The following is a 22817-nucleotide window of genomic DNA, read 5'->3' as shown; positions in this document are numbered from 1 at the left end:
GCTATCACTAACGCTATCAGTGTGAATTGAACTCCAAAATCAATAAAATGAAATATTTTCGATTCCGAAAAAATGTTTATTATCTGTAATCTGTGGCATATTGCCAATGACAATGACAGGAAGTTATGAATGGAATCCGTTTTTTATTTACCTACGTCATTGATCAGTTGTAAATAGGTACCACAGAACAAATATACTCTAGGGAGATAGGTACCTCATAAATCTGTTCTATGTGTAATAAGGATTAGGATTAAATAGTTATTCTAGTGTTAATTAGTTAATTACTAATCAATATGTCGAGTGGAAGTGGCACTAGCGGCGGAGTTGTAAGAAACAGCGCGCTGTCATTCGTTGCGCCTGCGCATCCTGCTAACTCGCAGAGTTCACAGAGCTCTCAGGAACAGATGGAGCAATCTGGTAAATTATTTATTTATTGATATTTCATAGAAACTACTTTGGAAGGAAATATATGTAAATTAACGTAATTTATCGATATTTGATAGTGTTCTTTTATTAATTAATTGTACATGCAGTAAATAAGGACCATAACAGAATTTTTAACTAAAATGAATAATAATATAAAAAAATAATAATTAAAATATTTCAGAACGCCTGATGCCAGCAGGATTGAAAGCGCTGTATGAAGCATGCTCCAAAATATACCCTGACCAGCCGAATCCACTACAAGTTACCACTAGACTTAAGTTTTGGTAAACATTATTTGTATTTTGTATTTACTTTACTAATCAGTTTGAAATGTGCAGCATTTTAAAGTATAGTAAGGGAGAGAGAAAATATTTTATGTTGCTTTTAAGGTTCTTTTGGTCGTTTCTGTTCTTTCAATTTGCTTCAGGAGTGTGCCTCAACACCAAAATGTTAAATTTCTTGTAAATACCATGTGTGTTTAGATAGATCCATGTTTGATGTTTGTCTATCTATCATGCAAAAATGGCAGATCAGTTTTGAATATTATATGGCTCAGAGATAGGCCTTAGTCTAAATAGCTTACCACATAGTTCTATTTATGTACCTAGTAAATGAGTCTGGCTTAAGATAAATACTTAAAAATAAATAATTGAACATCAAACTTTTGAGCAAACTCAAACTCAATCATTTATTTATTCAATCAGACTTCTTACGAAAGCACTTTTGAATCGTAACATTTTAAAACATTTACCACCGATTCGGAAAGCAGTATCTATGGAGAAGAACCGGCAAGAAACTCAAACAAACTTATAAAGCATTATTTATGCTCCATTTATAATATTTTATTTAATTACTTCATAAGTGAGACAGCAAAATAAATCTAATATTAAATATTATATTTTCTTCCAGGCTAGGTGGCCATGACCCTCTGGATTACATCAGCATGTACTGGAACCCAGGTAGACCTGATGAGAACATTCCTCCACACTGGCATTATGTGAGGTAAAGGCTGAAATGTTTACATAATACTAGCTTACCGCCCGCGGCTTCGCCCGCTTTGTCTAAAACCTAATAAATTATTAATATTATAAATGTGAAAGTTTGTATGGATGTTTGTTACTCTTTCACGCAAAAACTACTGAACCGATTACAATGAAATTTAGCACACATATAGAGGGTAACTTTGATTAATAATTAGTTTTATCCCGGAAATCCCAAGGGAACGGGTTTTTCTTTGAAAACGCGGGCGAAGCCGCGGGCGGAAATCTAGTAAATTATAGTATGCTAAAACCTTCCTCTTGAATCACTCAATCTATTAAAAAAAAACCGCATAAGAATCCGTACTGTAGTTTTAAATATTTAAGCATACAAAGGGACATAGGGGCAGAGAAAGCAACTTTGGTTTATACTATGTAGTGATATAGAATTTAGTTCAAATGGTGTAACATGTAACAGTGTGTGAAAAATGCTATATAAAGCTTCCAAGTATGTACTTTTATAGGGGTCAATCTTCGGAAGTACTGATCTGATCAAGAAAATTATTTTGCCAATAGAAAACTTTCATTTTAATTCAACTTAATAGTGTTTTTTTTTGTACACTGTATATTACATTTGTCTCTACTATTGCTACTATATAGTATAATAACCTTGCCTAATATCTAAGTATTTTCATAATGAAAAAAATATAAGAAACACTTATATTTTTATTCTTTCAGTTTTGGAGTATCTGACCTCCATGGCGACGGTAGAGTACACCCCATACCAGAGCCTGGTGACACTATATCAGGGTATGGTCTGGAGTTAACTCTCCGGTTAGCTGCGGAGAGGGGACAAACACCGCCAGTGTGGCCAGCGGCTTTGTTGCAAGCGCTGGCTAGATATATTTTTGCTACTGGTAAGTATTTGAATGTGTTTATTGATAAAGTGCCCATTTTAAATGTTATATATTTTGTATAGTATTGGAAATATATTTGCGTGTTGTGTGGCACATGTTCTGAAATTCTGATGAACCAAACATTTGACAAAGTCACAGTGTGAAATGGTAACACTCCAATCTGTTTAATTACATCAACTTCAGGTATTAACGTGTGTAACAGAACCGATTATGTCTGTTTTTTTTTTACAGTACAATAGGGGAGCGCTTGGCCACGATCTCGCCTGATGGTAAGCTGAGATGTGGCCTAAGATGGAGCGCGCTGCCCTAGAATGTACCTGTTCACTATATTGACTATCGTGACTATATTGACTATCGTGTCTATATTGATTATTATGACTATATTGTCTCCCCATTATAGTGCCTTTACTGACCTCAATATGCTAAATACAGTAAAAAGTAATATTAACATGGTCTATGTCGACTATTGACTATAGATCATACTGACCGTAGTGACTATATTTGATAGGTTACAAGTTTTATACTTATTATGGACTTAAACATGGTAAATACAATAATATTAACTATATTCAGGGAATAAATTCGTCGCCGGTGACCACGTGTCATGGCACGCGGCGCTCGATGGCTCTGAGTCAAGAGTGCGTCATTTGCTTGTGGCTGAAGATCCACAGTTGAAAAGTGTGGACACCCCACATGGGAGGGTGGCGTTTTTACAGGTATGTACTTACGTAAAAAAAAAGGTATGTACTTACGTATATAATATGTATACTAACTTTATCCTATATTATAATTTATTACGTATTTTATAATTTATTACTATCTTACCGCCCGTGGCTTCGCCCGCTTTGTCTAAAACATAATAAATTATATACTAAAACCTTCCTCTTGAATCACTATCTATAAAAAAACCGCATCAAAATCCGTTGCGTAGTTTTAAAGATTTAAGCATACAAAGGGATATAGGGACAGAGAAAGCGACTTTGTTTTATACTATGTAGTGATTACGTATAATATATTAGCTTTTCTCCGCGGTTTTGCTCGCGTCTAAATTGTAAATATCATTGTTGATTTTACCAGCATACATTTTTTTTATTTCTAATTATGTACTTAATTTTATTTATCACGTTTTGAAAACTCATTAAAATGTCCTGAATGTACTTGAAACTTATTTCAGATGGTGGGTTGTACGACCAGAGAGCTCAGAGCGGCTCAGAGAGGTTCCGGGTTCGAAGTTTTGAAGCTAATTAGTGAAGATCCCAGGTAATAAAACTATAAGGAAAATATTTACTGCTTGACTATACATAAATAAATCCCTACAAATATTATAAATGCGAAAGTAACTCTGTCTGTCTGTTACGCTTTCCCGCTTAAACCTCTCAACCGATTTTGATGAAATTTGGCACAGACAATCTTTAGACCCTGAGAAAGAACATAGGCTACCTTTTATTACGAAATATGTACCACGGGCGTAGCCGGGGCGGACGGCTAGTAGTAAATAAATATATCTGGCAATTTTCACACACGGCACGATCAGATCCCATATTAAGCTTTTCCTTGTGTTATGGAAACCAGATGGCTGATAAACATACATATATAATTTTAAATAAATACTCATATAGATAATTAACACCCAGACGCAGAGCAAACATGTTCATCACCCAAATATTTGGGTGGGAATCAAACCCACGACCTCTCGCTTGGAAGGCACAGTCAACTAAGCAAACCGGTCAGTCAAAAGAAGAATCCTTTGTGTAGCTTTCTAGATTATAAGTTACAAAAATAATAGAATTGAGTGGTGATGATGATGATGATGATAATTCTTTGACAAGAGTTTTGCCACACCAATATTTCCTCCTGCTATATGACCTTCTTGGTACAGTGATTGACGCGTGAGCGTAGAACCAAGGGGTCCTGGGTTCGATTCCCGGTGGAGACGAAGAAAAAAAAATGTCTCGGTCCGGCAGGACACAGAAGGCTGATCACCTACTTGTCCCTAAAGAAAATCGATCAGAGAAACAGATGTATAATGCATCTGCCCCTTACCCCACTACGGGGACACGGGACTTCACACCTACTTTTCCCTAAAGAAAATCGATCAGTGAAACAGATGCATAATGCATTTGCCTCTAACCCACTTGGGGACATGGGACTTCACTTTTAATATTTCCTCCCCCCAGATGTGGTGGACCCTGGCTAGTAACGAGGGTATCACGTAGACGATCAGCTCGGCTCACCACCACCCGGCGGCAGTTGGTGCATTTGGCTGGAGTTTCTGCTAGGGTCAATTGGCAGAAGTATTTACCGGTGAGGAGATTTTTCTTTTAATTTTTAGAGCATACTGGAAATTGTAATATTATTTAATACTAGCTCTCCGTCCGCGGCTTCGTCCGCTTTGTCAAAAACCTAATCAATTATATACTAAAACCTTCCTCTTGAATGATAATATACAGTTACATATTTTGTAAAATTAAATTGTAATACTGAAATGATTTAAAAGAGCAACTATGGAGTTTCTTGCCGGTTTTTCTCCATAGATACTGCTTTCCGAATCGGTGGTAAATGTTAAAAATATGTATTGACGTTTCAAAAGTGCTTCTCGAAGAAGTCTAATTGAATAAATAAATGTTTGAGTTTGAGTTTGAATCACTCTATCTATTAAAAGAAACTACATCAAAATCCGTTGCGTAGTTACAAAGATTTAAGCATACATAGAGACAGAGAAAGCGAATTTGTTTTATACTATGTAGTGATATTAGCGACTGTCCACCAGCCACTGAACACATTTTTTTATCTTCTTGCTATAATTTATTATATAGGAATACTAGGTTTCCGCCCGCGGCTTCGCCCGCGCAGTCAAAGAAAAACCCGCATAGTTCCCGTTCCCGTGGGATTTCCGGGATTGCGTCATTTTCACGGGATAAAAAGTAGCCTATGTCCTTTCTCAGGTATCAAAATATCTCCATACCAAATTTCATGAAAATCGGTTCAGGGTTCAGTAGTTTAGGCGTGATTGAGTAACAGACAGACAGACAGAGTTACTTTCGCATTTATAATATTAGTATGGATGTAACCTTAATTTAATATTAAAATATTAAATTTCAATATTACCTTCATTTTTCCCAATGCATTAATTTTTGCTCACCCACCACTTTTAATTGCGTCTCTTTTTGCAGGTGCCGTTTGTAGATACTTGTCTTCTTCTTATTGTCGTTCTATATATACGTGTTTAATGTTAATTAAAGTGAAACTTTTATTACATCGTCTCAAACTGTTTGGTCTGTGTAGCGCATGTCGCGTGTATCGCGACCGTCACGCGACATGCGCTACACAAAGCAGTGTTCGGAACCGTTCGAACAGTTTCACTTTTACCGTGGTTTCATAAAACCACACAACATTTTTTTTAATAAAGAATTATCTATTTATTTTATTTTATTTCAGAGTGAAGAAGAACAATGTTCGCTATCGCCGAGCGTGGAAAGGCAAATAAAAGAGACCTTACAGAGGGGACTTACGTCTATGACTGATAGAGGATCGGAAGGTAAGTGTTTAACCAACTCTGTAAAAAGGAGGGTTATGTTTTCTGCCAGAATATTTAGTATTGAACATTTTGTAAGCGTTTGATTGGTTTTATAAAGAGCGTGTTTTTATTGTTACTTATTTTAATTTTGAGATTGTCCATTCTAATTAACTAGTAAGTAGCTATAAAAAAAGTGTACAATTTTGGCGTTAACTTTATAACCTAACTATCAAGTATAGTATGTAGTATATTTAGTTGTAGTAGTATATTTGAGAGAATTTCAAAAAGTAATTTTAGTGTCTATTTTACAAGCAGTTTAAATTCAAAAATTACATTCGACAATTCTTGAAAATAAAAATAAAAAATCGTAATTTTTGCCTCAAAACGTATCTAGTGAAACAATTAAGATTTCAAATCAAGTGAAACTTCTTTATGCGCGTTGAGAGTAAAATTTCAAGGTCGCGTCATGGCAATACCATTACATCATGGAGTAAGGCGACGATTTTGATATCTTTGAATCTTGCCAAAGAAGTTTCACTTCTGACACGTGTGCTCGGCACACACGCTATTTTTTTGGAAATTGTATTATTTTCTTTTTTTCAGGTCACAATATGTCAACGGACAGTTTTGAAATGTCAAGTATGGAGCGCGCTTTGCCGCACTTACCTGATATGGTGCAAGTTAGTGTCAAAGTATAATTAAATAAATAAATAATAAATATTTCAGGACAATTTTCACACACGGCACGATCTGATCCCATACTAAGCTTTCGCTTGTGTTATGGAAACCAGATGGCTGATAAACGTACATATATAATTTTAAATAAATACTTATATAGATATTATGTAACACCCAGACACAGCAAACATCTATGTTCATCACACAAATATTTACCCCGGGTGGGAATCGAACCCACTACCTCTGGCTTGGAAAGCAGGGTCACTACCAAGTACCAATGAAGCCAACCGGTCAATCAATTAAATTTAAAGTATGTGTGCATATTTATGCTTAAGAATGTGTGTGTATATGCATGTTTTTACACTTTTTTTGTCTCAAATAAGATTATGCTTCAGTGTGTGTTTGTGTGTTTTACAATTTTTTTATTTGAAATAATAATTTTCTTTGAATTTCCAGGGCTCATGGAGGGATAGCAGCGTGGAATATTTGGAAGGTGTGCACTTGATGTTGAATAGTGAAGGTGCAAGCCTCCTGCCGTTGGCTATTGAGTGAGTTTATTTCATATCATATCTTAATATAATTTAAATCTCGTGTCACAATGTTTGTCCTCAATGGACTCCTAAACCACTTAACCGATTATAATAAAATGCGCACACCATGTGTAGTTCGATCCAACTTTAAACTATCCTAAGTTTAAACATGTAGGTACCACGGGCGAAACCGGGGCGGACCGCCAGTTCTTTATAAATTTATATATATAAAACATTTGAATGCCGTAAAACCAAAAATATCAATTTCAACATTGTACATTTGTCAGGCTGGAATCGAAAGGAAATGAACACATAAACTTATCTCTCAAGTTGGATCGAACTGCACATGGTGTGCGAATTTTATTATAATCGGTTAAGGTTGATGTTCCGACCGTCCCTCCATACATTTTTGATTACCTCTAAACACTTAACACAGACACTATTTCTTTAAAACTAATCATTTTATCACTTCTCTATAATGAAATGTGTGCGCGTTCGACCTTTTTAATCAATAATTTACAATATTTACTTAGAAAAACAACAGTAAAATACCGGAAAAAATTGACACTTCTACAGTAGTGTGCGTGACTTTTGCCAAGCGAAACACGACATAAAGCACGACATCTAGCGCATAGACTATATACTTATTACAGATCTAGCGCGTCAATGTCTAAACGAAAGGCGATGTTTAGACATTGACGCGCTAGATGTCGTGCATTCGCGTTCGTTATCTTATGCATAATGAGCATAATTCTAATAAATCAAAGTTCTGTGTAAAAATTGAGTAATTTCATTTCCAATCGTTCAAAGAAAATAACAATAAAATAAAATAAAACTAATGACCTTAGAAACTATGTTTTTTTTTATTTATTACTCATTATTGTTCGTCCGTCGTAGGTCTGTAAACTGTATTGTACACTGAAGGTAAATGGTTCTGTAGGTACTTTAGTTCGGCGTCGTCGCTCGTCGGCTTGATATAAAATTACATTCTTGATTTCATTGACACGCGCTATGATTTGCGCGCGGAATTTCTTGTGTTGTGAATTTATTTTTGTATGCTATGCATTTTAATTGATTCAAATTGCAATGTTTCTCTAGTATGCATTTGAGACTATATTGTAAATTGTAATAATTGATCGTGGGTATAGTAATTAATTATTCTAATAACGCAATTAGTAATATATGTATTTTCGGTGGGATTCAAAACAAAAAATTGGCCCGTGATTTTTATGAAATTTCACCACATTGCAAATCACATCAATCATAGTTCATACACATGTATGACGAAAGTGATTAGTATTGTGGCTAACATTGACTCATCAGTTCATCACTGAAACCAGTGATAAATCAGTACCTATATCATATTGTGTTTGAATATTTTTAAACAATGATATAAGTATACAATTATTATAAATCGGTAAACTATCAAAGTAATCACAAACTTGCAAACATTGGTAAAATGTCCAGTAGTTTATGAGCCTATTCATTACAATCAAACAAACAAACAAAGTTTTCCTCTTTATAATATTAGTGTAGACAAACACTATGAATACGATCACGAATGCAAATTCGGGGATTTTCTAATTATTGCTAAATAATAATTGAATTCGTTTTGAAATACTCTATAATTTTTAGTGTATAAATAGACATTTATAATGTGGTGCTCATTTTTTTTGTACTGCTAACGCTATTGTAGGTACCTATTTTCGTTGTTTTATTTCAAGTGAACACGGCCATACAATTTTGTCACGAGCCGCCTATGATTGTAGGTACTTTTGTTAGGCTCCTTCGTCGTCCGCGTCGGCTCGAAAGTTCTTGATTTCATTGTCACGCGCTATGATTTGCGCGCGGATTTTCTTGTGTTGTGAATTTATTTTTGTATTATTATTATTTTTTATTTTTTTTTTATTTTATTGATTCAAATAAAATATTTCACTAGTATGCATTTGAGACTATATTGTATTATGTATAATTTATCGTAGGTATAGTTATTCTTATAACGCAGTTATATTTTCGGTGGGACAATTTGACCCGTGATTTTTCTGAAATATCACCACGTTGCAAATCACATCAATCATACACACGTATGACGAAAGTATAGTGGCTATAATTGACTCATCAGTTCATCACTGAAACCAGTGATAAATCAGTATATCATATTTTATTGTGTTTGAATATTTTTTAAACAACGATATATACAATATTATTATAAATCGGTAAACTACCAAAGTACTTCCGAATTTTCAGACAGACAAACAAGTAGTTTGAACACGCAGTTTTCTTATACTAGTAGCAAAAATCAAAACCATAATATTATGTTTCCCTACTATATTTTACTAAAAGTCGAGTGCGTCGAAATCGTAAATAATAATATGTTTTTCACCTTCCTGGTTATTTTCCCATAGTAAATAGTGTTTTAGGTTTGTTGTTGTAGGTAGGAATAATAATAATTATTCTTACATGTTGGTTATGAAATGTATATTGAAATAATTTACTTTTACAAATCATTAGTGATATAAGTTTTGAGTGAAAATGCTTGGATCAGCATAATATTATATGGTACTTCAAATACATGTTTTGATAAAAAAAACAATAGTGTAATAAAATAAAACTGCGTTTTATTGTAATCAATGTTGACAATTTTAAATTTCAAAATTATTGATCAATAAAATAGTTTACACCAACAAATATAACTTTTATTTTTATAACAATCGTTCATAATATAAACCGTAGCAGGTGGCGTTTTGAAGTTCTGTCTACTCATACAGAAAAATGGAAAACTTGTTTTTTTTGTAAACAATTTATTACTCATGTTGTTTGGCAACTCGAAGCGTGGTCGTCCGTCGTAGGTACTTTTGTTCGGCGTCGCGTCGTCGTCCGCGTCGGCTTGATATAAAACATTCTTGATTTCATTGACACGCGCTATGATTTGCGCGCGGAATTTCTTGTGTTGTGAATTTATTTTTGTATGCTATGCATTTTAATTGAATCAAATTGCAATATTTCTCTAGTATGCATTTGAGACTATATTGTAATAATTGATCGTGGGTAGGTATAGTAATTAATTATTCTAATAACGCAATTATATTTTCGGTGGGATTCAAAACAAAAAATTGGCCCGTGATTTTTATGAAATTTCACCACATTGCAAATTTTATATTATACAATTACAATTACAATTATTATAAATCGGTAAACTATCAAAGTAATTACAAACTTGCAAAATATGCTTTTCCGAATTTTCAGACAGACACACAATTTTATTAGTTTGTTTTAGCAAAGTAGGTACCTATACCTATACGCTTACGTCGCGCGTCGCGTCGTCGAAAACGGTGCGCCCAGAAACAAACATACCTAATTCAGTTACAATCCTTTTTTTGTTCCGTAATTTATTGTATTTATTCTAATACGATTTTTTTTATTCGTCGGCCAGTTCTACTAGGTATAAAAAGATAAAATTGAAATATAATTATTGTAGCGACAGCCATATTATGTTACTATGTTTTCGTAAATATGTTTTTCACCTTCCTGGTTATTTTCACATAATCTTATTCTTATATATAAAAATGAATCGCAAAATGTGTTGGTAAGCGCATAACTCGAGAACGGCTGAACCGATTTCGATCATTCTTTTTTTATTATATTCCTTGAAGTACGAGGATGGTTTTTATGTAGAGAAAACGTAAATATTATGTACCACGTGCGAAGCCGGGGCGGACCGCTAGTATATATATATAAATGAATCGCAAAATGTGTTGGTAAGCGCATAACTCGAGAACGGCTGAACCGATTTCGATAATTCTTTTTTTATTATATTCCTTGAAGTACGAGGATGGTTCTTATGTAGAGAAAACGTAAACATGTACCACGGGCGAAGCCGGGGCGGACCGCTAGTCTAATATAAAAATGAATCGCAAAATGTGTTGGTAAGCGCATAACTCGAGAACGGCTGAACCGATTTCGATAATTCTTTTTTTATTATATCCCTTGAAGTACGAGGATGGTTCTTATAGCTAGAGAGCTAGTTAGTTTAGTTTTAGTGCAGTGGCAGTGTAAATGTTGTTGTTGAGGTTATGTAAATTTAACACTTTAGTTAACTACCAAGATATAAAGAAATGAGGATAGGACACAATAACTATTGGTTGAGGTATTTATAAACTCATAATATACTTTTAAAAAAATCACGTTTTAATAAATTTCTAGAATTAAATTAGAACAGCTGATTCAAAATAGCCTAAAAAATCTTAATAATAATAATTACGCTTCACAGCAAGAAGAAATGTACCATATGTACCCGCACAAAGTCGATATTGTGTTGCCTACCGTTCGACTCAATGGCTAGGGTTGTAACTACCTTTAATAATTATTACCAAACTAATAAACCGAGTGATGCGAAATAACCATAATTCTTTTAGAGTTTGATAAAATGATCAGGCAGGTTTTTTCTTTAATCCTCTGAATTCTCGGTTACTAAATTGTATCGTTGAAATTATTCTTAATCGCGTAAATTTAATAAATAATCATATGGAAAACACTTTTCATTTGTTTTTTTACTTTCACGCCCAACTACTATACAATAATTACGTTGTTTCGGTATTTTGACGAGAAAACGCAGGAAACATCCGTTGTATCATTTTAGATAGATTGTATATTTTGTATCTGTAGAATTGAAATCAAAGCTATGTATATGTTGTCTCCATTCTTTTCTTATCGGATTGTTGATCCCAATGCGAATGCGTCACTTAAATTTTATAAAAGACAATTAAGAACATCAAAAATAAAGTGATACGTAAATATTTCACAGTGCAATATATTATGTAATTAATAATAATTATATATTTATGAAAAAATAATTACATCAGATTTAATAATAGCAATTGTTTTGAATGTACATAATATGAATAAATGATTACATCATAATAGTAATAATCACAATTGTTTTATTTCCCATTTGTTGCAACCCTAGCATATTTTCATGTAGCAGCAGAAGTACCTACACTGGCGGCTAATAGTTCTTTTATTATATAATTTACGTTTTACTTTTACAGAATCCGATTCAATGGATTATGAAGACGAGTCACACAACGCCATACGATAGTGATGATGAATGAACATTTCAATGAATGCATGCGTGTTTTTTTATGTTGTTTTGTAATTGTTAATTGTTTCTTAAATAAAGAAATAAACTAAATATTTAAATGATGATTTGTTATTTGCAACACAACTTTATATTTGAGATTCTTTACAAATGTATATTTAGTTTTGTATCATCAAATTTATAAATTTTATTCCATAGTTTTCAAAATTAAATGTAAATGACCATAAAAACATTAATAAAGTAAATCATTGATGTAAGGTCAGGGAACGTAATACATATATACATCTGACCATGTAGAAGCTAAGTCTTGTTGACTGCTGAAGTCTGTAAAGTTTTGTTGTCTGCTGAAGTCTGTACGCAATGAAAATGTCTGCCGTTTCGAAAATAAGTTTTTAAGACCCTAATAAATAAAATATATGAATGGCAGATCTGGTCAAATACTTTCAAAATTGTATTTTTTTCAGCACTTTCATAAGTGTCTGCCAGAATGTTATCCGCGTGATAATGGTCTGCCATTGTTATTTTCCGATAGTAATAATAATCTATTTTCAAATATCAAAATGGCAGACGTGGTCAAATGGTTTCAAAGTTCGCCAAAAATTTCCACCTGTCTTACCTAAGCGCGCGCCCCGTCCACCACTCTGGGCTTAGTGACTCCTCATCTCATGTGTAGTAGGTATAGGGGAATCAACACACAAAAATCCAGGTCTGGTCAAATACATACAGGTAGCTTTGCGCTAGCTCTCTATTACTTCTTATGGAGAGAAAACGTAAACATGTACCACGGGCGAAGCCGGGGCGGACCGCTAGTAAATAATAAAATAATAAATAGTGTATTAGATTTGTTATTGTATCTTGTATACCTACGAATAATTATTCTTACGTCTTGTTGGGAAATGTTCAAATACCTACCTATTGAAATAATTTACTGTTACAAATCATTAGTGTTATTAGTTTTGAGTGAATAGGCATGGATCAGAAATTCAGAATATAATATGCTACTAACTACTCAAATACATACATGTTTACACAACAAACACCACTGACCTCTATAAGTTATAGAGGTCAGTGACCGTCAGTGACAAACACTATGGATACCTACGCTCGCGAATGCAAATTCGGTGATTTACTAATTATTGATACCTAGTCATTGAATTCGTTTTGAAATAGCCTGTACTTTGTAATTTTTAGTGTTATAGACATTTATAAAATGTGGTGCTCATTTTTTTTTGTAATAAATTATCCTGCTACGCTATTGTATTTTCGTTGTTTTATTTCAAGTGAACACCCATACAATTTTGTCACGAGCCGCCTCTGGCCTCTGGGTGAAATCAACCAGTCAAATGATTTTTGTTCTAATTGTAGTTTGTTTAGAATTTACATTACCATTGTTTAATTTTTATTTTGTATTTGCAGTAAAATAAAAAGATGAAAAACTTCATTAGGTATATTGTACGACACCTCACTCTGAATCGCGCTAGCGAAATTTTTTCGTTACAGAGCACATATACAACTTTCGGACAATCTTCATTGAGGCCGGCCGGCAAATCGAGTATGTCGAAAAACTTCACTTATTCGATGGAGGTATTCTACCTTCCTTCCTCCACAGTTGTGGGACCCCGACGTGCATTGAACACGCAGCTTTCTGATACTATTAGCTAAAATCAAAACCACAGATATGTCTGTGATCAAAACCATAATAATATTTTTACCTATTATTTTACTAAAAGTCGAGTGCATCGAAAATCGAAATCGTAAATATGTTTTTCACCTTCCTGGTTTTTTTTCCATAGTAAATAGTGTTTTTGATTTGTTGTTGTATGAATAATTATTCTTACTTGTTGGTTATGAAATGTATATTGAAATAATTTACTTTTACAAATCATTAGTGATATTAGTTTTGAGTGAAAATGCTTGGATCAGCATAATATCATATTTGCTACTTCAAATACATGTTTTGATAAAAAAAAAACAATAGTGTAATGTAGGTAATAAAATAAAACTGCGTTTTATTGTAGGTAATCAATTTTGACATTATTTATTTCCCAAAATTACAATAAAATAGTTTACGCCAACAAATATAACTTTTATTTTTATAACAATCCTACTTCCTACTAATGCGAAAGTTTGTGAGGATGTGTATGTGTGTGTTTCACGCAAATACTACTGAACCGATTACAATGAAATTTAGCACACATATAGAACGTAACTTGGACACATTGAATAGGTTTTATCCCGGAAACCCCACGGGAACGGGAACTATACGGGTTTTTTTTTGAAAATGCGGGCGGAAAGCTAATCGTTCATAATAATATAAACCGTAGCAGGTGGCGTTTTGAAGTTTTGTCTACCCATAATGTGAAAAGTAAATCGTAATTTAAACATTATTTCAAAATAACATCGAACAATGCGTCGAACACATTCATTTGACATTTCAAATAGAAACTATGACATATGACGTTTGCAAGAGAGATAGATATAGGTATGTGTCAAAACAAAACTTTTACTTTTATTTCTATTTATTCGGTATAATTACAACTTAATAGTGATAAATATGATCATTATAAATACAAATAGGAATTAACAATATCACGAACACGACACAACTAGTATTTTACCGATTCCATACGTAGTCATACATGTTTCAAAAGAAAAACTTTTACTTTTACTATTATTTCAATTTATCCGGTTTAATTAAGACTTAATATTGATACATATGATCATTATAAATACAAATAGGAATTAACAATATTATAACGAATACGTGGCACAACTAAAATTTTACCAATACCACCCGTGGTCATTCTCCTTTGTGGGTCATTTGTAACAGGATGGCGGTTCTACAGCGAAAAAAGAAAAATGATGGTCAGAACGCTGATACCGGATACCTTAAGATACTGTAATATAAAATATTACTAGATTAGATAAAATATTATAGGTAGTATCTTCACCGTGTGTGACGCGCTTTACATTCACGCCATCTAGAGTTAAATCTTTATCATTTTTGTATACGTCTGTGTGTGTAAACGACCCTGTATGCAATGACAGATGTTATAATGCATTTTTTTACCAAATTGGGTGGATTTTAAGGCAATGATATGACATATTTCAATAAAATATAATATTCAGTAACCGCCATGACTATTCCTACGACCTTAATCTTTTCCAATTACGCAAAAACTCAAATAAACTAGAAATGTAGAATTCAGCGCCATCTAGCGGGACATTGGCTGGGAACAGATCGTAGGAATCACCTTAAGTGGTTTAGGAGTCCATTGAGGACAAACATTGTGACACGAGATTTATATATATGTATTAAAAATTCGATCACCAGGCGGGACTCGAGAACCCGCATGCTAACACGCCAATCCGGGGCGGATGCCTGACCAACTCGGCCACTCGTGACCCACCAGAGCGATCGAATTTATTCTATTCTTTATTAAATATAAATGTACAATGAAGTATCATAAACTTTTTTTTCAGCGGTCGTGTTCTACACGCCTCCCATTTCACGTGGCGGCAAGGTGGCCGCAGTGTGACAGTGTTGCCCCCCACTGTGGGGGGGGCCGTGGTTAGTGATAGCACGCCGTATGCGGTCACTAATAATTGGTTGCAGGTATGTTACATACATACAAAAAAAGAAAACAAAAGAAGAAAAAAAATCGGTTGTCTGTAAAGTCGGTTTACTGACGATAGTTGAACGTGACAACGTCCGATTGTGCTTCTTTGTCGCTCGTTCCGCGCTCTCGCTTGCACTTCAAGCCTTACATGGAACGCCTCAGAGCGAGGTAACGCCGCATGAGTCATGTTTTTTCGTGCGTGCAGCCGGCTTTATCGAATTATAAGACGTTGTCACGTCAAAAACATACATACACACACACTCACACGTCAATTTCTTTAAAATTTATTAAATTTACAGATATAATCAAATGTTCTCGACAAATTATTATCTCGCAAGTTAGATTAAATTTTTCTTTATGAAAAAATATTATAGATATACAGTGTTATCCCTAATTAAGCAAAATACTGTATGACTCATTTAATTGTGTGAAATACCAAGTAATTTATTTATCTTAATAAATAATCTATTCTTAAGCCGAACCAGGTGGGTGGTTATAAAAATGAGTTCAACTTAGACATATAAAATCATTTTGTAACCAATTAAACTTTCTAGGTTGATTTAAAATCCCTAAGACTATACTAATATTATAAAGCTGAAGAGTTTGTTTGTTTGAACGCGCTAATCTCAGGAACTACTGGACCCAGCCCATTTATTGAGGAAGGCTATAGACTATATCATCACGCTAAGATCAACAGCCGCGGAGCTCAGCTAGTAGATTCTAAATGTTCCAACCATCTCATTTTTTTTCCAGATTCTGATACCAAATGAATTAGCGCAAGACATGTCGAAAAAAGTGGCTCCGCTCGCAAATTTAGCAGAATTAGACTCGGAGACAGACGAAGAAGGAACCACGGGCACAACCACAGCACCTACAATACCCTTTACTCTCTCCTGGCCTAGTTATAAGTTAAAAATATCTGTTTTACCTGATACTGAGTTTTTATAAAAAAAAAAAAGCGTGTGTGCCGAGCACATGTCAGAAGTGAAACTTCTTTGGCAAGATTCAAAGATACCAAAATCGTTGTTTCCATGATCTGGCGGTATTGCCGTGGCGCGACTTTGAAATTTTGCTCTCAACGAGCCTAATGAAGTTTCATTTCAAAATTTTTAAATATTATAATGCTAATGTATAACACAATATACAGATACAACCAGTAGGGAAACTTCACACAAACGTTCGAAATGGCTCACGCACACAAGCAAGCATGTTTACAAGAACCTCTTAAATCACTCTATCTATTAAAAAAACCGCATCAAAATCCGTTGCGTAGTTTTAAAGATGGTACAAAGGGACATAGGGAAATAGGGACAGAGAAAGCGACTTTGTTTTATACTATGTTTTATATTATGTCATAATGCCCTTATGATTCTCGTAAACACGCTTGCTTGTGTGCATGAGCCATTTCGAACGTTTGTGTGAAGTTTCCCTACTGGTTGTATCTGTATATTGTGTGTATAATGTATTCAAATGTACTAATCTCTTAATTTAGTTAAGAATCTGTATTCTGTACCTATGTAAAGAGAAAAGATTTATAGTTTTAATAAGTAGGTACACAATAATATGTAAAATTACTTTTTTATAAGTAAATAACGAGTACTGTCTGTAATTATATTTTATCCTTTACCAAATATATCTTATGATGATTATGTGTTTTTTTTAATAAATATCTTATATATAAAATTCTCGTGTCACAATGTTCATTTACCATATACCTCGGAAACGACTGGAGCGATATTTATGAAATTTTGTTTACATATTTGGTAGACCTGAGAATCGGCCAAAATGTTGTCAATATTTATTTAGTCAGACGCAGTATTTTTTATGGAAAATATTTTCCTGAATTAAAGTTCTATAATATGATACTGAAATAAAAATCTGAGATAATTGTTCTAATTCATTTAATCTTTTAGTATGGAAAGGTTTTTATACAATTTGCAATAACTTCGGAAAGTGCGATGCCATCTTTTGGGGATTAAATATAAACTGATTAAAATACGTTTTTACTCGCCAAAGTATAGATGGCGTAGCTTTCTTTAATAAATGTCAGTTTGTTCTAAGTGAAAGTGTTGTTAGAGCGATACTCCGTCCGTCTTTTTTTATACGTCCATGTAACGAACAAACAATTATTTATAGCAAACAATTGAGAACAAACCACGAACTAACGATATGGCATAATAAAAATTTAAAACTAATAAAAAAATTTTTTTGCGGGGGCCAAGTTTAGTGAGCTACGAGAGCTGGCAAGACTAAATTGAAGTCACTGTCAAGTGTCAGGTTATTTTTAGGAGTAAGCGTTCATTGAACGAACTGTTTTAATCGACTGTTTTCTGGCGTCAACAGGTCGACTGATTTACAGTTCAGTTGTGTAAATAGACGTTTAATAGTTGTTTGACTGTCTTTATTTAATACCTAAATAGGTAATTACTGTATACAATTAATTATGTCGGTCCGTAAAAAATCCAGTGTTCTTTGGCACTACTTTGAGAAAGACAATACTACGTTTAAAGCAAAATGCAATGAATGCAAAGACATTTTAAGTTATAAGTCATCAACCGCGAACTTGAAAAGTCATTTGAGGAGGAAACATCCTTCTGTGTATTCGTGGGTGTTTGGAGCTGATGACCAGCCCGTTCTTACATCACAAAGGGAACGAGAAACTCGACCTGATACGGAATTCACTCCAGGTATGTACTTCTTTGACTTCTGCGGTTAGATCGTGCACTAAACTACCGTTGAAATTAGCGCTATTCCGCCTACAACGTAAACTAGTCGAGAATTAAACTGTTTTTAGTTTATCGTGAACGGTAGACTAGTCTCGTTTCGTCGACTGTAAAATCGTCAACGACCCATCACTAGGTCATTTGACCCGAATTTATGAAGTAACAGGTACAATAATTATTAAAAGTAACAATAAATATTTACATTTACTAAACATGTACTAAACTGATAGTCCTGATAACTGGGTGAATCTACTCAATATGTTATTTTAAGCTAAAAATTATGTTTTTTTAAAAACCTTTAAATATTTCACAGATTGTTTTCTAGTGTAAAAAGGAGCCGAAATGGAAGTCCTTTTCAGTAAGAGTCACTGAAAAAAACTCAGTAGTTAAGGAGATATTTTACATTATGTAAAAACAGTTGTTCATGACAATGACGAAATTTGAGAAAAATGACGTATTCACTTTGTATAATGACAATTTGTTTAGAATAATGATGTTTAATGGTTTCGTTCGTTTTATATAAGTTAAAAATAAAATTTGCAATAAAACTCGTAATTTTGATGGTAAAAATATTGATTTATTATAGGAACAACATGATTCAACTGTACCTATTTATTTAACAAAAATAAATTTTCTTCTCAAAACAAAATATGCTTTTGTAATCAAAAACAATCATTATTTTCTTTTAAAATTAAAGTTAAAAATATATTGTCAGATAAGATAAGACTTAACGTTGGGGAGGAGAGACGAAGGACAATAATTACAAAACCAATGTGTTCATCAAATTATGGTTTACGAGTCGATTGTACTTAATAGATTTTACCCACGTAAGCCATAATTTGGGTTTTGTTGTTATGGTCCTTTTTCTCTCTTGGCTTTTCCCCCTTCAGTCTCTCTTATTCCACCTGAACATAAGATAAAAAAATGTGTGCGTGTACTAGAGTACACACGTAAGAAGTGAAACTTCTTTATGACCTTATTTTTCAAAAAATAATTTACTATACATATACAATACTAGCGGTCCGCCCCGGCTTCGCCCGTGGTACATATTTACGTTTTCTCTACATAAGAACCATCCTCGTACTTCAAGGAATATAATAAAAAAAGAATTATCGAAATCGGTTCAGCCGTTCTCAAGTTATGCGCTTACCAACACATTTTGGGATTCATTTTTATATTATAGATTACAGAAATACGTTAGTCTAACACGCTCGTCGCTACCTATTTAAATATTTACACCAGCCGCTGCTGCAACTCGCTCGCTTCACTCGCTCGGCTCGTGCGGTAGTTCAAAAGTTAACCTAACGTGCTGGCCACGGACAATTCGCTATAGCGAAAATTCGCGCGGCGCGACTGGCGGCGCGTCTTGCGAATGAATCAAATGTATGGAAATGTACTGGGCATGCCACGCGCAGCGGCGACCAGCGAGACGACCGGCGAATTTCCCCGAGCGAATCGCGCGGCACGACTAGCGATCGAAACAAATGTATGAGTTATTACGGCGCAGGCCACGGAGTCGAGCGGCAGACGCGGCGACTACTCCCGGAGCGAACTTAATTTAAAATAGTTTGTTTTTTTTTTCGCGAAAATGGAGACGGAAGCTTTTATTGCAGAAATTCTAACTAGACCAGCTATTTGGAAGGCTAGCCACCCGCAACATAATTTTTCATCATGCCTAAATTTTTCATATTTTTGGTGGAATTCTCCGTCTGTAACACGATTTCTATTTAATTCGTGTACTCCACTATATCTTCCAAACATTAAATCTTGAGCAAAAAAGCTGCTACTCTCCAAACAACGTCGAGCTAACTTTGATAAAGCTATCTCGTCTCCTCGTCTACACTGGTCGCGGCGGCGAACGCAACTGCCCGTGGCGTGCTTACCGCGCCGCGCGACTTGCCGCGCCGCCCGTCGCGCCGTCGGTCGCGCCGCCGGTGTCCGTGGCCAAGGTGTAAGATGCTCGTCGCTTCGCTCCTCGCTACCTATTTGAATATTTACGCCGGCCACTGTCGCGACTCGCTCGCTTCGCTCGCTCCGCTCGCTTCGCTCGCTCCGCTCGTGCGATAGTTGAAAAGACCAGGGGAGACGCCAAAAAATTCGAGTTATAGAGTTTTCAACTTATAAAGGATTTCGACTTAGGCGGATTTTGATTGGACATAAAGAGTTTGAGGTTTATTCTTATAAATTTTGAATTCACAAAATCATAATTGAACACCTGACACCAATCAAGTACATAAGGCGGCCTTATCGCTTACTAGCGATCTCTTCCAGACTGCCCAAGGTAAGAGATAAAGAAGAAACGTACATGTTACGCGGGTGGCTGATATAATAAATAAAATAATAATATAGATTATAGAAGATAGAATACATAAAATATATAAATTAATAATAGGAAAGGATAAAATACATAATATTAAGTAGAAGGATATGCTAAATTGGAGAGGTGCTTATATAAAAGAGTTTTAAAAGATTTTATAGAGGAAGCTCGTCTAACATCCACAGGCAGAGAATTCCACAGTCTGATAGCGGTTACAACAAATGAGTTACCAAGGAAGGAAGTATGGTGAGAAGGAAAGCTAAGGAGAAGGTTATCGGCGGAACGAAGAGTGTAGGAACCCGAATCTAAGAATTTAAATTGATTTTTAAGATAGGAAGGAGAATTGGGATTAAAGAGGATGGAATATAACAACTTCAATGCATTTGCATTCCGGCGAAGTCTAATAGGAAGCCACTTGAGTTTTTTGCGAAACTGGGAAACGTGATCGTATTTGCGTAATCCGTAAACAAAACGAATGCAGAAATTTTGGAGACGCTCAAGTGTATTCAATTGCTCTTCGCTAAGATCAGTGGTACAGGCGTCAGCGTAGTCAAGGAGTGGAAGGAGAAGGGATTTGGCTAACGTAATTTTGGTAGAAATCGGTAAGAAATGCCGTAAACGTCTCAAGGAACTTGCCGCAGCGTAAAGTTTACGACTTGTTTCCTTTATGTGGTACGACCAAGACATGGTCGTGTCAAAGTGAACCCCTAGATTTTTGACATTATTTTTAAATTCGATTATGGAGCCATCTATAAAAACTTTAGGTATGTATGCCCAGTCAATGCGCGAAATTAAATGGGAGCTACCAATTACAATAATTTGACTCTTGCTAGGGTTAATTTTTAGACCATACCTACGACTCCAAGTCGAAATTCTTTCCAAATCGGTATTAGTAGTTAAGAGTGCAGAAGATAAGTTCTCAAGGGTTGACTGGGAATATATCTGGAGATCGTCAGCATACATGTGATAGAGAGAAGATAGATTCTTGGTTATTGAATTTATAAATATAGCAAATAGGAGAGGGGACAAAACGCCACCTTGCGGAACACCTGCGACAACATCACGCGAGGACGATGATTCCTCCTCCAATAATACATGCTGTCGGCGACCGTGCAAGTAACTATGAAACCAATCAACCACTGTAGGAGATATGTTAATAGAATGGAGCAGTTGTAACAGTATGTCGAAATCGACGGTGTTAAAGGCGTTACTAAAATCCAGGAGAGTAAGTACTGTCAACTGCTTCTTTTCCATTCCATTACGTATGTCGTCCGTGACTTTAACAAGTGCAGTAGTCGTACTATGACCTGGACGGAAACCGGATTGGAATGGACTGAGGATATTATTTTTATAAAGAAAGGAACTAAGCTGTTGGTGAATAAGGCGTTCAAGGACTTTGGAGAGGAAAGGCAGAATGGAAATTGGACGGAAATCTGAAAAGGAAGCTGGATTAGTTTTCTTCGGGAGAGGAATAATTTTAGCATCTTTCCAAATGTCAGGAAATATGCTGGAAGAGATGGAAACGTTCAGGATGTGGGTTATGACGGGGGCGATTATGTCAAGGATGGGGACGATCATATTACGACTAACTGAGTCACTACCGACGGCGTTGGATGAAATGGACAGGATATTCTTCTTAACACCACTAACAGTGAATTGATTAAAAAAGAACGGTGGGTGAGTAGGAGTTGCAGTTGATGAAAGATATTGGAGCGTTGATCTTTTTTGATCAGGACAGAGATGGGAAGATGATGCAAAATGCTTATTAAGCAATTCAATATTAATATTAGGTGGTATATTGTTTGATTGGGATTTACCAACTCCTAATGTCTTTAAAAATTTCCATATTTTACAAGTGTCGCCGTTCTCGACGGAATTATGGATATGGCGTCTTTGTGCATCTCTACACAATGTTTTGCAACGATTCCGGATATTTCTGTACTTCTCCCGTGCAAAATCGGTTTTAGCGGCTTTGAGCTTGGCTTTAGCATTGTTCTTTTTATTCAATAATGTT

General features: G+C 34.8%; 2 protein-coding genes across 3 annotated transcripts in view; both read left to right on the top strand.

Annotated features, from left to right (window-relative positions):
* The first annotated feature begins 49 nt into the window (after positions 1 to 49).
* Positions 50 to 17412, top strand: Su(fu) (suppressor of fused domain protein). 2 transcript variants are annotated; one of them, XM_089712540.1, is made up of 13 exons: positions 50 to 177; positions 211 to 417; positions 608 to 710; positions 1336 to 1428; positions 2142 to 2320; positions 2894 to 3036; positions 3495 to 3580; positions 4498 to 4624; positions 5759 to 5858; positions 6441 to 6517; positions 6972 to 7063; positions 15627 to 15759; positions 16517 to 17412. In XM_089712540.1, exons 2-13 carry the CDS (start codon positions 294 to 296, stop codon positions 16709 to 16711), a joined length of 1452 nt encoding a protein of 483 aa, XP_089568666.1. In that variant the 5' UTR covers positions 50 to 177; positions 211 to 293; the 3' UTR covers positions 16712 to 17412. The 2 variants fall into 2 exon arrangements, with proteins under 2 accessions (XP_089568666.1, XP_089568665.1); XM_089712539.1 differs by having other exon boundaries at positions 124 to 169; positions 207 to 417.
* Positions 17413 to 18083: 671 nt separating this feature from the next.
* LOC149475814 (uncharacterized) overlaps positions 18084 to 22817 on the top strand; it is a 34790-nt gene continuing 30056 nt past the window's right edge. Inside the window, exon 1 of the mRNA XM_089712870.1 lies at positions 18084 to 18450. Coding sequence (XP_089568996.1) covers positions 18207 to 18450 — 244 coding nt within the window. The 5' untranslated portion in view covers positions 18084 to 18206. The remainder of the gene's footprint in view (positions 18451 to 22817) is intronic.

This window comes from Colias philodice, chromosome 29 (assembly GCF_061535455.1).
Source record: "Colias philodice isolate Cphi_HAF_F1 chromosome 29, ilColPhil1 Martin Lab GWU primary, whole genome shotgun sequence".
NCBI classification, from domain to species: domain Eukaryota; kingdom Metazoa; phylum Arthropoda; class Insecta; order Lepidoptera; family Pieridae; genus Colias; species Colias philodice.
The sequence above is the reverse complement of the archived record's forward strand: the minus strand, read 5'-3'. Positions and strand labels throughout refer to the sequence as shown.